Source organism: Ostrea edulis, chromosome 2 (genome assembly GCF_947568905.1).
Source record: "Ostrea edulis chromosome 2, xbOstEdul1.1, whole genome shotgun sequence".
Classification (NCBI taxonomy): Eukaryota; Metazoa; Mollusca; class Bivalvia; order Ostreida; family Ostreidae; genus Ostrea; species Ostrea edulis.
In genome coordinates this window covers 77,058,203-77,074,746 of record NC_079165.1, presented here as the reverse complement: position 1 = coordinate 77,074,746, position 16,544 = coordinate 77,058,203, and the positions used below count along the sequence as shown (strand labels likewise).

General features: G+C 34.4%; 1 protein-coding gene across 2 annotated transcripts in view; it reads left to right on the top strand.

Annotated features, from left to right (window-relative positions):
* Positions 1-19: 19 nt before the first annotated feature.
* Positions 20-16,544, top strand: part of LOC125678202 (vascular endothelial growth factor receptor 1-like) — a 59,508-nt gene continuing 42,983 nt past the window's right edge. For both annotated transcript variants that reach the window (XM_056153674.1, XM_056153672.1), the window contains exons 1-5: positions 20-158; positions 4,164-4,286; positions 7,739-7,849; positions 13,185-13,384; positions 16,271-16,451. In XM_056153674.1, the coding sequence (XP_056009649.1) occupies positions 92-158; positions 4,164-4,286; positions 7,739-7,849; positions 13,185-13,384; positions 16,271-16,451 (682 nt within the window). In that variant the 5' untranslated portion in view covers positions 20-91. The remainder of the gene's footprint in view (positions 159-4,163; positions 4,287-7,738; positions 7,850-13,184; positions 13,385-16,270; positions 16,452-16,544) is intronic.

Below are 16,544 nucleotides of genomic sequence, written 5' to 3'. Positions count from 1 at the left end.
TTGACTCATAATAAGTGCAGTAGTGATTAGTGTTGTACTCAAGTATTGGAGATGACGGTTACTGTGATTTTTATTGCGGGATAATTTATTAATGGAGAGAATTTTGGAGGCTAGCTGTGTGATTTTAGTGGTTCTAGGGGTCGTTTGGTCTCAATCAGGTGAGATTTAAAAATGTTTACCTGTCAGGTAAGGGAAAACAAAAACGAAAATCAAACAGCAAGGTAAATTTTTGATTTCTCGACAGGTCGATGAAATGTTCATATATTTTTTGATTCAAAACATGTGTATGTCAGTAACAGTTGAAATTAGTTATAAATGTACATTGCTTTAGGAGTGAAAATTAATATTAACTCTTCTCCTGCATCTGTTAATGTAAGGCAAAGACACTGAACTGATACAGAAAGATTCTATCAGTCATATATATTATATGTTGAATAAATAAATGCAAAGGAACAAATTATTTTGGGAATCGCAATATTCAAAGCCAGTACAGATTAATATATATTAGACATTTCATTGCTAGATGTTCCCCCAGTCTGTGCCTGTAGCTCAAACGGATAAAAAACACACATAATTTCAATTGATAGGAGGATGTTGTGTAATATTTTTAACAAAGTGATTTATTTACCGGATGGGCAATCAAAAATAAGCTTTGATTGAAGTTTACACGGACACTCGATATACAGGTGAAATGTACCTGTAGTGAAAGGAAATATGCATGGTCGACATGGATGACTGATTCTAAAATGTTTTGTTTTTGGTTGATATTGTTCTTCAATCTGGTGTGTGTGTGCATGTCAATGCTGTGTTTGACCTGATGAACTGGATTAAACCTTGAGTGGGTCTGCCATTTCCTGTCTTGATGGTCCTCCTTGGTTTTGTGTAACATATGGCTCTTAGTAAGGAATTATAGGTGATGTGATCCATTGCAAGGGCCTGGTCATGTTGTAGAGTGTTGGAGAGTGAAGTCTTAGAAACATATGTGATTTTGACTGGACTGACCACAATGTACTGGTCAATAACAGGGTTAAAAGTCCTTTGGATTAACATGATTAATTTAAGTGATTACAATTAATCACCAAAGAGTGCACACAGCAAGCAATGCCATTATACAAAATGAAAAAAAGAAGAAGAGATATATATCCTGGATCAATGCACATACACTGTATGATATATTATGTTTCTTGAAATCTTAAATCTTGTATTCCTAAATCATTCTTAATTCAGTTCTTTCGGACTTTATTCCTAAATTTCTCAATAATCATTATGATTTGGAAATTTGTTTTGAGAAGTGCACTGGACAGTCACCATAACCAAATATTTACCTTTGATGTTAACACGCACACATATTTAATATTACTCTTACAATTGTCGAACAGATTCAGTTTAGGTGCATGATGAGTAGTAGTTGGGTAATTATATTGAGGAAATGGAATAAGACTCTATGTAAAAATAGAAAAAGTTTATTCTATTTTGCTTCATAAAAAAACATGTATCCATTAAGACTTCTGAACTGTTTTAAGTGTGCCACAACTTCCTCCGTCATTAAGTTCATTAATCAGGTTAACCCTTCACGGATATATCACGGATACCAGTTCAACACATTTTCATCTCCATCCTCTCTCAGCAAAGATACTTATCTTCCAAACCTATATTTTTGTTGGGAGACTTGTGTTTTGTTCGGCTGAGGCATTCCAGACGTGGCAGTCGATGAGCTCCCTGTATCTTCCAATGTACATCATTGCAAGGCTTGTGTAATAGCAAAACACCTATCAATCACTTTCTTAAATGCTTCTCAGATTCTTAATTCTTTCTTTGTGTAGATTATAAATCTTAGATAGTCATGCAGATTTAAGGAGGACAGTATGGGGCTTTTCAGCCAGTAAACCACACATTCATGTGATTTCCATTAAATATTGATCTATGTTTTGACTGCAATCTTTCAACCTTTGATATTTCTTACTTTGTTGCTTATGAAAACATTTTTTGTTGATCGGACTGCTATGCATATCGCTGATGGTTAATAATTCCTGCAGAGGCTTAAAAAACATACTTTTTTAAGTATGGGGAAGTTTCAGACACCGACTTAATCTCATTCAATGTTAATGCAAAGTGCATGTGCATGTAACTGGACAGTATGAGTTGTTTCGTTTTGGAATCACCGATTGTAAGCATGTGCATTTAATTGTTTTGATGTGAATGGGAAATTTATTGTAACTTTAAACTGAAAGCTAAAAAGCCTTGCACTCCATATGTGTTTGTAATTCACACAAAATTTCATACAAGACAAAAATAAACATAAAAATTTGATTTACATGTTACACTGAACAGGAATTGTGAATGAGAATAATTAAATATGTTGGTGTGAGAATGAATTTTTTTTTATGTTGAAGGGGGGGGGGGTTGTAGATCTATTCAAACAATGTTTTTAACATTCATGTCTCAAATTTTGATTTAATATGATGATATAAATCAATTCATTTTTTTCTTATTATTTTTCAAAATCAAAGGAAAGTAAAGCTAAATATACTAAACCAGACTGCATGACTATTTGAAAAGATGCTCAGATAGACATATACAATTTCCCCACCCCTTTGGTCAACACTTGCATTGGGCTCAATCAGCTTCTAGTTGCCTTGGTTATCTTAGATTCATTTTAATCAGCTTACTTTCACTTCAATCAGCTTACTTTCACTTCAGTCAGCTTATAATCACCTCAATCAGCTTACATTCTCCTCAATCAGCTCACATTCACCTCAATCAGCTTACAGTCACCTTAGTTTACATTAACTTCAAATCAGCTCACATTCACCTCAATCAGCTTACATTCACTTCAAATCAGCTCACATTCACATCGTTCAGCTCACATTCTCCTCAATCAGCTCAGCTAGGTTACATTCACCTCAGCTTACAGTCACTTCATTAATCTAGCTTACCTTCACCTCAATCAGCTTACAGTCTCCTTAATCAACTTACAATCAGCTCAATCAACTTACAATCAGCTCACATTCACCTCAATCAGCTCACACTCACCTCAATCAACTCACATTCACCTCAATCAGCTCACATTCACCTTAATCAGCTCACATTCACCTCAATCAGCTCACATTCACCTTAATCAGCTCACATTCACCTCAATCAGCTCACACTCACCTCAATCAGCTCACATTCACCCCAATCAGCTCACATTCACCTCAATCAACTCACATTCACCTCAATCAGCTTACAGTCTCCTTAATCAACTTACATTCACCTCAATCAACTCACATTCTCCTCAATCAGCTCACATTCACCTCAATCAGCTCACATTCATCTCAATCAGCTCACATTCACCTCAATCAGCTCACACTCACCTCAATCAGCTCACATTCACCCCAATCAGCTTACACTCACCTCAATCAGCTTACAGTCTCCTTAATCAACTTACATTCACCTCAATCAACTCACATTCTCCTCAATAAGCTCACACTCACCTCAATCAGCTCACATTCACCTCAATCAGCTCAATCAACTCAGTCACCTCAATCAACTTGCAATCAGCGTACACTCACCTAAATCAGCTTACATTTATGACCATCAGCTTACAGTCACCTCAATCAACTTACAATTAGCTTCCACTCACCTCAATCAGCTTACATTCACTTCAATCAGCTTACAGCACCTCAGTAAGTTTATGACAGTCACCTGCCCCATTTCCTATATATATACTCCCCAAGCAAATTATGTACTATAATTATTAATAAAGCAGATCTAGGTGAAAATCATACAATGCTTTACTTGAATTATTGCATGCAGCATTGACCCAATATTAGAGTTATGGTTAAATGGATTGGGCTGGTGGGTTTAGGTCTGATAATTGGGATTATAACCACAGAAAAGAGACCAATTACTCTGTAATTCATACTGTGTGTTACATGAATTAGTAGCAATGTTTGGATTTCTATGGAAACACATATGTATTCTTATTGTTTGATTAATACAAAAAAAGATGATTTTATTTGGGTTATATTTCAAGATTATGCAGTAGAAATTCTCACAGAAGTTTTCATTTCAATCATTAAATCAGTGAGATAAGTGATATTTAATCCCACATTAGATTTTTTGCATTTACCATTTATTTTATAATGTCTAAAGTATTTTGCTAATGAATTTCAATATTTTAGTTTCAGTGGAGGATACTGATTGCTCGAAAAGACCTTGTCACAATAATGGTGTGTGTGATGATATCCATGGGAACTTCACCTGTGTATGCCCCCCGCAATGGAGTGGGCATTTCTGTGAATTAGGTCAGTAGAACACGTGTAATACAGCTATATGTACATGTATATGATATACCAAGCCGTGTAAATACTGGTTCACAAATTAATTAACTACTTTTGAGTCCATATGCCCGCCAGTGGCAGTTACTAGCTGAGCTCAGGTACTAGTGCCAATGTCTGATTTACGTGAGGGAAGTTATTATATATAATAGAGATGTACGTACATGTACTTGGGGAATATTGCCTGTACTGGAACATCATCATATTCATTAGTGTCCTACACATTCTATTAATTTGTGGAAGTGGAATGGTGTCTACGTACAACATAGCTATAGTTTTTGTAGCACGAAATAATCATCCTAGTATGTATATCATGTATGAAAAGTAGGCTATTTTGTGTTATTTAAAATTCAGTGTACTTGATGTTACAGTTGTCAAATCTGTGCAATATGAAACCGGGTACTTAAAAGGTGTGGTATATGTTTATTTGTACAGAAGTGATGAAAACCTCAACTGAAAATTTAATGGAAATCATTAAATCTTTTTAAAATTCTTCTTGATAACTACTATTCCAATTCTCTTCAAATTTAGTGTGAAGCATCTTTGGGACAAGGAAGACATAAATTGTAAAATTCAGAACTCCTGCACCCCCTAGGGTCTTAGGGTTGCAATAAAATCGGTTAAGAATTGACCTATTGTCAAAAATCTTTTTCTCTACAACCACACACATCTGTAAGAAAAACTAAATGCATTGACAAGTACAGCAGGAAGGTAAGAGGTCAAGGTCATTATGGGACTCATAGAAAAAGCCTGTAGACACTGCAGAGCACATTTGTTGCTTGATTGATTTGATAGTTCACATGCAGCTTTGTTATCAAGAGAGGAAATAGTGATTTACCTTATTGAGTTTGGGATCAAAAGGTCAGGTGATCACCATGGGACTTTGTAGAGACTCATTGCAAGGGGATATATGCCCTGCCTTTGGGAGCTCTTTCTAGATTTCATAGCCCATGGGGCTAGTGATACTTTTAACTAATACTCAGGGCTCTTATTCTGTGATCACCAGTTGCCGAAGTAAGACAATTTACTTGTCCCACACACATATATAGAAGAAATCCCAACCTCTGATTCTGTAATATCAAATAACACACGTCTCTCTGTAGCCTGATCTATATGTATTTCTGTTATGAACCCAAATGAAGGTCATTTGACTAAGGCCAAGGTCACTGGACTGGTTCCAGACCTTAACTTTGTAATTTAGAGACATTAGAAGCTCATGTTTGGCACAAGGGTTGCTCATAACTAGATAAAATCATGGCTGAGATTCAGCTTGGCTGGATATTTGGATTAGCACCTTCACCGAATCTCAGAGCAGTCCTTCATAATTCATGTCTGGAAATTTATATTCAGCTTTGGTCGGTTTTAACAATTACTGTACACCTAGGTGACACTGTCGTTTGCATCACATAAGTGATTTGACTATTAAACTAACTTTTCATCACTATTAATCTTGCATTGCTTATTGTCTAAATATGAAAATCCCAAAATAAAAACAGTTGCTAAATTTTCCATTCAAATGAAGACTGCCATGAAGGAATGGTTTATCTCCTGATAATGAAGAGTTCCTATAGTCTGTTTTTCTTTATTCAAGTGATATGTAGTAACTGCCCATACCTACTGTCACTAATAAAGGGAGTAAGAGAACATAAAATGATTTCCAGGGGTAGAATTAAACTGTCAATCTGGAAATTTTGAAGTATATTTATTTTGGGTAAAAATTGATTCATGAATTAAAATGATAGATTTATTTTGAGCAATATATGTAGGTTTTTCCCAAGAATTTAGTTTTTACAAAAAAATACTGTTACGAATTCAAGAGAACCTAGAAATTGTACAAAAAATGATCTGCAAATATCCAAATTTATGGTATTATGGAATGCATCTTTCGTGAACATTTTTGCTGATACTGTTCATATCATGGTATCTTTTAAAATCACAACTTGTCTCATATTTCTTTTATGCTTAGTATCTGTGAAGTACAAGCTTAATGATGCTGGTTTATTTTATGCCCCTGTAATTGTAGATTCGGAGCATATAGTTCTTGGTCTATTTGTTTGTGCACAAAATCTTTAATCATCGGCCATAACTTTTGAACGGTTAGAGTTGGGGTTTTTATATTTCATGTATGTATCCCTTGCGACAAGACCATATTAGAATTTGTGACCTCTTGACCTTGGAGTTTGGGCATACAGGGGCATCTGTGAGTGTTTCACAAATGCAGTGAAATATCTCTATCTCGAAGTCCGAGGGACCTCGAAAAAACTTCGAGATATCCGGGGGTTCGAGATATCCAAAATCGATCTTGAATATTTTTTTTTTGAAGGTGGATATTTGATGCATAGTATGAAATTTGCATTATAAACAACAACCCCGTTGCCGTTTCTTATAGTTTAATGCAAGTTGATTAATTAATATGGTGGAATTTCAAAGACAAACATTTCGTTTTTTTTTTAAATATATATAAACATCCTATTGAATTCACAATGTGTTTCAAAATTAAGATGATCGTGCTGAATGCTTACTTTAAGTTTACTGATGTCCAGGCTCGACTGGGATGTAGCAATTGTGTTTTAGTTTTAGCACGTAAGAAACAAAAAAGACAGATATTAAAAAGAAAAACTTTTAAATGTTAATTAAATAAATTTTCGTGTTTTCTCTGTTCTAGTTGTAATGATGAAGTGTGTATTATTAAATGCATTGTCGTTGTTATGAGCATTACCCTCAAGCACACTTCGGCAATTTTGTGCGTTTATCTAACCCACATGTTAATGATATAGTGTGTATTCATTCAAAACACCATCCCAGGAATTGGGCCATCTTCGCAAGCCAAGTGTTTTCGGTCTGCTTCGCTCCCCACAAATGTGGGGAGCGAAGCGGACCGAAAACACTTGGCTTGCGAAGATGCCAAGTGTTTTCGGTCCGCTTCGCTCCCCACAAATGTGGGGAGCGAAGCGGACCGAAAACACTTGGCTTGCGAAGATGGCATTGGGCGTGTTAGTTCATAATTGGTGGTGGACTTAATCCTTATTGTTGAAAGGCTTCACTAATCACCCAAGCTATTGAACAATTTATTGTGACCTGGGTCTACTTGGAAAAGGTGAGTGTGGATTAGCGGTCATTAATTATAATTGATGTAGCTGCGGGTGTGAATGTGTGACTTAACAGGTATGGTAAGCAGAGCAGAAAATTGACTGCACTTTGAGATAAACCAGGTGAATTTAGGGCATATGGGACCTTGAAAATACTTTGACATAAGCGGGATATTCGAGATTACCGTGTTCAAAATATCAGAAGTTTTTTTAAATCATTTATATAGGGAAAATGGCTGGGACCGGCGGTCGACTTGGACTCAAGCAGGGTATTCGAGATAAACCATATTAGAGATGCAGATATTTTAATGTACATCTTTTTTTTTATAGACACAAATGAGTGCCTGAAGTCTCCATGTGTACATGATGGGACCTGTACGAACACTCATGGGGATTACCATTGTACCTGTAGCCCCATCTGGGTCGGGAAGAATTGCTCAGGTGAGTCAATACATTTACACCTGTCCGAATCCAGTGTGGTTCAGCAGTCTGAAGCTAGTGTGATTTTTCGTATCTGGTATATCTGTTCATTTATTTTGTGGCATATCATATATCTGTGTATTGCATATATTGTGGTATCTAATATAGGGGTTCATTATATATTGTGGTATCTATACAGGAGTTCATTTTATAGGAGGGTATCTAATATAGAGGTTCACTATATATTGTGGTATCTAATATATAGGGGTTCATTTTATATTGTGGTATCTAATACAGGGTTCATTTTATATTGTGGTATCTAATATAGGAGTTCATTTTATAGGATGGTATCTAATATAGGGGTTCATTTTATAGTGTGATATCTAATATAGGGGTTCATTTTATAGTGTGATATCTAATATAGGGGTTCATTTTATATTGTGGTATCTAATATAGGAGTTCATTTTATATTATGGTATCTAATATAAGAGTTCATTTTATAAGATGTTATCTAATATAGGGGTTCACTTTATATTGTGGTATCTAATATAGGGGTTCATTTTATATTGTGGTATCTAATATAGGAGTTCATTTTATATTATGGTATCTAATATAGGAGTTCATTTTATAGGATGGTATCTAATATAGGGGTTCACTTTATATTGTGGTATCTAATATAGGGGTTCATTTTATGTTGTGGTATCTAATATAGGGGTTCATTTTATATTGTGGTATCTATATAGGAGTTCATTTTATAGAATGGTATCTAATATAGGGGTTCACTTTATATTGTGGTATCTAATATAGGGGTTCATTTTATATTGTGGTATCTAATATAGAGGTTCATTTTATAGGAGGGTATCTAATATAGGGGTTCACTTTAAAATGTGGTATCTAATATAGGGGTTCATTTTATGTTGTGGTATCTAATATAGGGGTTCATTTTATATTGTGGTATCTGATATAGGGGTTCATTTTATATTGTGGTATCTAATACAGGGGTTCATTTTATATTGTGGTATCTAATATAGGGGTTCATTTTATATTGTGGTATCTAATATAGGGGTTCATTTTATATTGTGGTATCTAATACAGGGGTTCATTTTATATTGTGGTATCTAATATAGGGGTTCACTTTATAGAATGCTGCAAAATTTAGGGGTTCACTTTATAGAATATGCATCTGATTTTGGGGTTCACTTTATAGAATGGTGTTTAAAATAGGGTTAGCTGTATAGTGTGGCATCTTAAAGATATGAGTTTATTAGATGTTTGTTAATTGATTTCTAGGTGATTGCGGTTGTCTTAAAAGTCAAAGACATACTGGAGAGACTTTGAAAATGTTCTTCAAATATGGACTTCTAGTCATTAATTAAAGTTTGCCAAATGTAGTTCTTCCTGATTACAGACTATTGGGGAGCTAGGAACTGTAAATGTTATATAATTGCTTCCTGTTTACTTAATACCAATTCAGTTTTCAAGTTTTGCAATATGTGCGTCAAGCATTCTTTACCTGTTGTGAAGAGAACCAGCAATTTGTTTTAAAAAGTTGATATAAAAATTGCAAACAGTGAAGAAAAAATACAATGGAGGTAGAATTGAATTTTAATATGTTAATGTTACCACTGCCATGACCTTGGACTATGACCTTGAACTCTGTCAGATGTTGAATGTCGGTGTGAAGAAGAGGCTTTGATAAGCATTACTTAATCAGATCCAATTAATTTTTAAAGGAATATATAAAGATAGTGTATTAAGAAGGGCCCACCCAGACACACAGATAAAATCTGAATTGTGATGGTGACAATACTGTCTTTAGTTTAAACAGTATTGTCATAATTTTGGAGTTTCATTAATTCTGTTTATTTGTTTATCTTGTATGCATGCTCAGCATTTATTGCTCTAGATACTAGCTAACTGTTATCACAATGGGTAACGGGATATGTCTGTTAGCGTCCTACACTAGTGGTTGCTGATGTTCTGATGGGAATATAAGGGTTCATTGTTTATAGGCATTATCAGTGCTTTATGATTTTGGCTGGGAACCTTGAAGTTTGAGGGGTATGCCCAAGTTTGGGTAAGTTCTGTATTGGCGTTTAATACAGATGGACGTCAGTTCTGCTCCGTAAGCAGATGGACTGATGTGTATATTGAACTACAACTATTTGAAGTTGTTCAACATAAATGTTGTGTGTAAATATGTGCATATTTGTAAATAAACTGTAAATATAACATCTGCCTTATTCTTGGACATTAGCACGTTACAGTATATATGAATGGGAATTATCACGTCCTACCATTCCATATTGTATGCAGTCCGCATTGTATGTGGGTTATTGTAGTAAATGATGGTTAATCGTGTCAGATATATAGAATGTATATTTCAGTCCACTGATCTTGATTATAAAGGTGTTAATTAAAAATGTTGTTGATTATGAATGTGCTTATTCAACAATACGTATTAATATGTTTGTGTAGAAATCTGAACTGATATGTTTAGGTAGTACTCACAACCTTGCATATTGAGAGACGGCAAAACTGGTCTATGAAATGAAAGTTTGGGAGAGGAACAGGGCATTAATGATAGACCTTGTGTTGACTTTTATGTCCGAGATTCATGGGCATACAATGATAAAATTAAATTACTGTGATTGTAGGAAATGGAATCCATCTTAATTCATTGATAGGACCAGACTTCTTAGTCACTGGCCAATAATATAGCTGTAATTTTTTAATCGCGAGATTAAATCACGAATGAGTCTGGATGTGTACCGTTAATTTTGCATGATACGATCATTATCTTTGTTGCTTAGCATAGTACAATATTGTAAGTGTAACTATGAATTTTGTAAGTTGTCCCCTCAGATTGTATAAGCTTGTTGTCTCACCCGGTCTTGTGTAATATATGACGTTTTATTTTCTCCTCCCTGGAGACTGGAGTTTGTTACTGGGGAGGATTGTGAACTCGGATGTCATGTTGAGGTATCCAAGGATGTGATGGTTACCATGGAAGGGAACTATCAGTCAAATAATACAATAATATCCTAAGTTTATGTTCATAGAACTTTCACTGTTCCCCAAAAATGAAGAGATTTTTGTGATACATGTAGTTTTTGTTTTCAATGGATTTGTGGGCAGTTTCAGAAATATTTCTCAGGGGATGGGGCCGGCCTGACTGAAACTGCATCAAAACAGACAAATGATATAATTCTCTTTATTTGTTTTTTTTTGTTGTTGAAAATTTGGGTGTGTGTTTATTTGTTTTGTTGTTGCAACTTTGGGTAAGTGTTTATGTGTGTATTCAGATTCCGCCATTTGTATGTGATATATACAATGAAACATTCAAGTTCTTTGTACAAAGTAAATTTAGTAACAATAGACATCTAGCAGAACATGGAGTTAATGAAGACCACACTACTTCAAGGCTCTTCTTATTTACAGGTCTTAATGTTCTTCATTATATGGCTTGTATTTTGTTTATAATTAAGCACAAGTTATTTATGCACACTTGCGAACAAAAGTGCATCAAAACACACCTTTCAGGATAACGGGGGTACATGTAGACACATTAATTGATGAAATAAACAGAAAATGCCTGCATGTTGTAATAACGCCTCTAATCACATGCAGTTTCCAGAAGATTCACTGACAATGGTTAATTACCTCACCTGAGTCTGGTCTTGTTAAAATGAGGGACCATGTACATGTATCTTATAGTAAAATTAGGATGAAAATAAATAAAGAAAATGTTATCTTGAAATATATCTATATTATTGGCTATAGAATTGGAAAATATAGATTGTGAATAAGAAAAAAATGTTTGAAATTGGTTTTTTTTCCCCAGTCATGTTGTTGTGTTGGTATAGATTTATTTCTGTTGGAGGAGCTGAAGAGGAAGCTCCGATGACATTAAGTAAAGGGATCGAAAGGGGAAGTAAATGTGTTAAATTCTGGGATGAGCACTGCAGGGCACTGTGACCGGTAGACGTCTTATAAATTGTATTACAGCATGATGGTTTGGTAGCTGAGATTCACTTCAAAGAATCTAGTCAAAGGAAAATTGCCAATGAAAAAATTTGACCTTGTTCAAGGGCACAGGAGGAAACTTTATCAGTCAGTGCAGCAAAGATAAGAAAACATCCTAGATTCAGATGTTTAATTCATTAATCATAAGCTGTGCATTTATTATGAATTTATTTAACATCTCTCTGTATATGCTTTAGGTACATGCAGATGAATGATCAAACACTATAGCAAATTATTAGTAATCCAGCCGAGGTTTACTATCTATTACCTGAAGCAGTCTCAAAGGGGAATTGTATACAGATATACGTAATGATCATGAGGATTATTTATGCCAAAAAAAAAAAAAGAAGAAGAATATTAATAATTTTGAATTCCGTACCTTGATTGAATTACTCACCTAGTGTTACAGACCTCAGGAAAATACATTATTTTCTTCTGCGGAGATTGTGACTCAGAAAAGTATAATAAAAAACAAAATTCCCAAAAAGAAAAAAAAGTCTGACATTTTGATGAAATTATGCTTTTTTGTAACACTGTAGCGTAAAACTTATACGGTACCAATTTTGATGCACCAGATACGCATTTCGACAAATAATGTCTCTTCAGTGATTTTGTTTAGCTGATTTTGTTTGTAAAAAATTACCATCACATACAGTTGTATAATTCCTATGTTACCTATTACAACTGTTTTGATTGGACAAAAATAAAGCTTAACAAGAATTTACACATCAATAAATCCAAACATGCTATGTATTCATACATGCCTGAAAACAAATAACATAGTGCAGGGAAAATATTCAAATTTTTTAAATTGATAATACACTGAACGAATTTAATTACTCACAAATAAAAGCTTTGCACTTTTATTCAGTTTGTAAGTAAAATGTCCAGGGTTTATAAACATCAATAAATTCTTCAAATTAAAAGAATGTTTAATCCTATAATATATCATAATTGTATGGTTATATGAAAATGAATTTCTTTTGAACCTTACTATTTCATTAGGGGGAAGGTGGTGGCTAAGGAGGAGGGTGGGGGGGGGGGGGTCATTCTTCACAAACCTTTATAAGTGAATGTGTCTGGAGTTGATGTATGTCTTGATCTTAAATCGGATACATATGATATATACATACATATTGTAGTTGTATGATTTAATGATTTATCTATGGCAGAGTTAATATTGACTGATTTTTATTTGACTTATTTTATATTGACTGATTTATATTTGAGTGACATATTTTATATTGATTGACTGATTTGTATTTGACATAATTTATATTAACTGATTTATATTTGACATATTTCATATTGACTGATTTATATTTGACAGAGTTTAAACGAACAATATCCACAAACCCAAAGCCCACCATGGAGATTTATCCGGCGAAAGAGAACAACACAGAATTTGGAAACAGCACCATATATACCAGCACCGGTGATGTGGTCCTTAACACTGGCGAAAACTTCACCATAGAGTGCTTCGGGGACTATCCCATCAAACTTATCATACAACGTGGCAGGAATCATGCTGTAAGAATAGGGCTGTTAATGCCACTTGCATTTGCCAGTGTTTTTCATATTAATTTCAAAAGCTACTTTATGCCCTATCGATTTGGGGAAAATTGTCAACAATTTTTGGATATTGTGAATTTTTCAATGCCGAATTCTTCCAATGTTTCAGAAATTACATATGTATATATGACTACTGATTTTTGTAACGATAGCTTTGTTTTGCAAACTTCTCACATAAAGCTTCAAGTTAGGAGACATGTCATACACATCACAGAGTCGACATTATAAAGAATTCTAAAAAACATAAAGAAAACATCCTGTTGCTGTCCAATATTTTCCTTATCAAGATGCTGTTTTCATAAAGTTGGAATGAAGCTTTAATCATTTAATCTCCTAGGGAAATTTTGGCACCATTTTAGGAATTTATGACAATTTTTGTGAGTGGAAACGGCCTGGATGGGGTAGAAAGACATTGTTTACTGTTAGCAAATGAATAGCATGGAGTAGGAATTTTCTGAAGCGCTCTTTATTAATACGATGGAATAGATGAGAAGCATGTAGAATTTAAATGGGAATTCTTAGAAATGCTTTCAAATTGACATCTACTAGCTAAAGGTTTCAAGGTATTTATTTTGGGAAAAACATAACTAGAAATGATTAAATTTCTCCAGTTTATAGATTATGCATCAACTGCAATCCACCTCAGAACTATGATAATTCAATTTCCGAGGTATTCAATCAAGCCAAAAACATTATGTGCGTTAAATTACAAGATAAAGCTTTTAGTTCATATATGTTAATTATGGAAGCCGGGTAATTATCGTGGAACACAACTGTTTTTATAATCATGGTAATAGTAGATGTTTTTGCCCTATGGTATGATTTCATGTAATCTCACTGACACATGCTCCTAAAGTTTAGATTAAAGTAAAATGTGCATTTATTTATTGAATAAATCCGTCATGTGGATTTGATACAGATGATGAATTATAAAGATCCCTCGTGTCATGGTTAAGGAATTTAGGCACTATCCATACAATAATTAGAACGGTCCTATGTGAAATCATCACCATTTTCCGTCGTTTCTCAGCCAAAGTAGGCAGTTTAACCTAATCTCACTTAAGTACTTGTTCAGCGTTTCCTTTTGATAAGGAGATGTTTAGGTGTTGACTAAAACTTTTTAGACATGAAACCATTAGTAGAATTAATAGATTTAAGTATAATTTCCCAAGAAAGTCTCGTGTGTTTCAAAACAGAAATTGTTTACTTATGAAAGAAAACACTTACAGAGACATCCTGTTGTTAATGAAAGTAAGGAGTTTTTTTTTAAATCTCACCTGAATTAACAGCAGATAAAACAAGGGATATTACTCCTCCACCCCTGAAAATGTTAGATCTTCATTATCGACTTTCAATAAGTGTTAAAAGTTCACCATATTAAAAATGAGTTTAAAGGAAGTGATTAACTTTGAAGATCTTAAGCTGGAATATTGTGATACAGACACTGTGATACGAGTGTACTGATGTCCAAGTGTACGAATCGGGCCATTCTGATGACATACATGCCAACTTTTAAAAATCCCCATGGGGGATTTTGCGCGCGACACCTTTTTTCAAAGCTCAAAATTCACGACATTTTACCATGAAAATAAATATTTGTCTTTTCAAATAAAATACCAATCAAATCATTGTAAATGTATCATATATTAACACAACATCAAGTGTGTTTGACCATTAACTATATATAAAAAAAAAACAACTTTGAAAGATATGCATAAATATTTTATTAAAATCATCTATTCAGCAAAAAATCCTCTCTAACAAGTCACATACATATCAAATAATACTTAAAATTGCATCCTTTTACACCATACAATAAACATTGGCTGGTCTATATATCAAAATTTAAATTAAAGCACATGCATTTAGGTACGACTACAAAGGCGATCTTGCTTGTCTGTATACATGGGCTTGCAGAGTCCGGTGGAATAATCTGCATTGCAACCAGAAAAGGAGTGATCTGCCCTGCTATGAAGTTTGCGAACAAAGCCTTTGCACCCATGACATCTGAAATAATTACCAGGAAAAAAACCACATCAAAATATACGATTTTACTTGTAAATTAAAGCTACTTGCTAAACATAAAATTCAGTACAGACTTGTGCGAATTACGCATCACAAAGTCTATTTATTGAATACTACACTATATAGACTATATAATACATCGCTATAGACGGATAGATGTGGATAGCCTATATTATCATGGTTGGAAAAAATATATATTTGACGTACCTTATTGCAAATTTTGGATGCTGTCAGCGAGAGACAAAAATCGGGAATGTCCGATTGTTTGGTGGTTGTCATTCACGTTTGTGTAAAGTATATGTCAATTTGAAATCCGTCTTCCCGATTAATTACTATCAAAACATGCTTCGCACTGTCCAATAAGCACCCCGACACAGACAGACCAGGTAAATTACACAACCCCAATACCATTATGACACAGGTAAACTATTGTCCCGATTTCTGATTGGCCAGTTCAGAAATAACGCGAGATTTCAAATTCCGGTTGGAAATGGGGGGTTTGTTGTCGTAAAATGAGATATTTTTAGAAAATCGGGATTTCGGGGTATTTTTGCAATCCCGATCGGGATATCGGGATTTGCCTTTTCAGTTGCTTCAAATCGGGAGAATCCCACACAAATCGGGAAAGTTGGCATGTATGTGATGAATATTTGGATAGAAGGGAAATTATGATATCTAATAAATTACACAACACCTGCCATTGTACTGAACAGTCCCATGACTCTTTAACTATATACACAGCTGTGTAAAGCTGTTCTCTCTGTTATGGTAAAACACCACGCTTTGTCTGTTTATAATTTTTTTTAAAAACTTTCATAGGAGGATCCAAATTTCATGGGTATGAACGTTTTGTCCCGTCCAATTTCGGACACCTCCCAAATGCCACGTCCCTTTGGAGCGATATTTCTCATCAGTAACCCGGACTACAAGTACACAGGGGAGTATTTCTGTCAGTATCGTGACAACAATATCCACACCAGCAAATACATTTATGTCAGAGGTGAGGGAATTTTTCATGCCACACATGCTTGAAAAATGACTGATTTTGTGGCGTTTTTTCTTCTTTGTGTTATACAGGCTATTGTGGCATGGT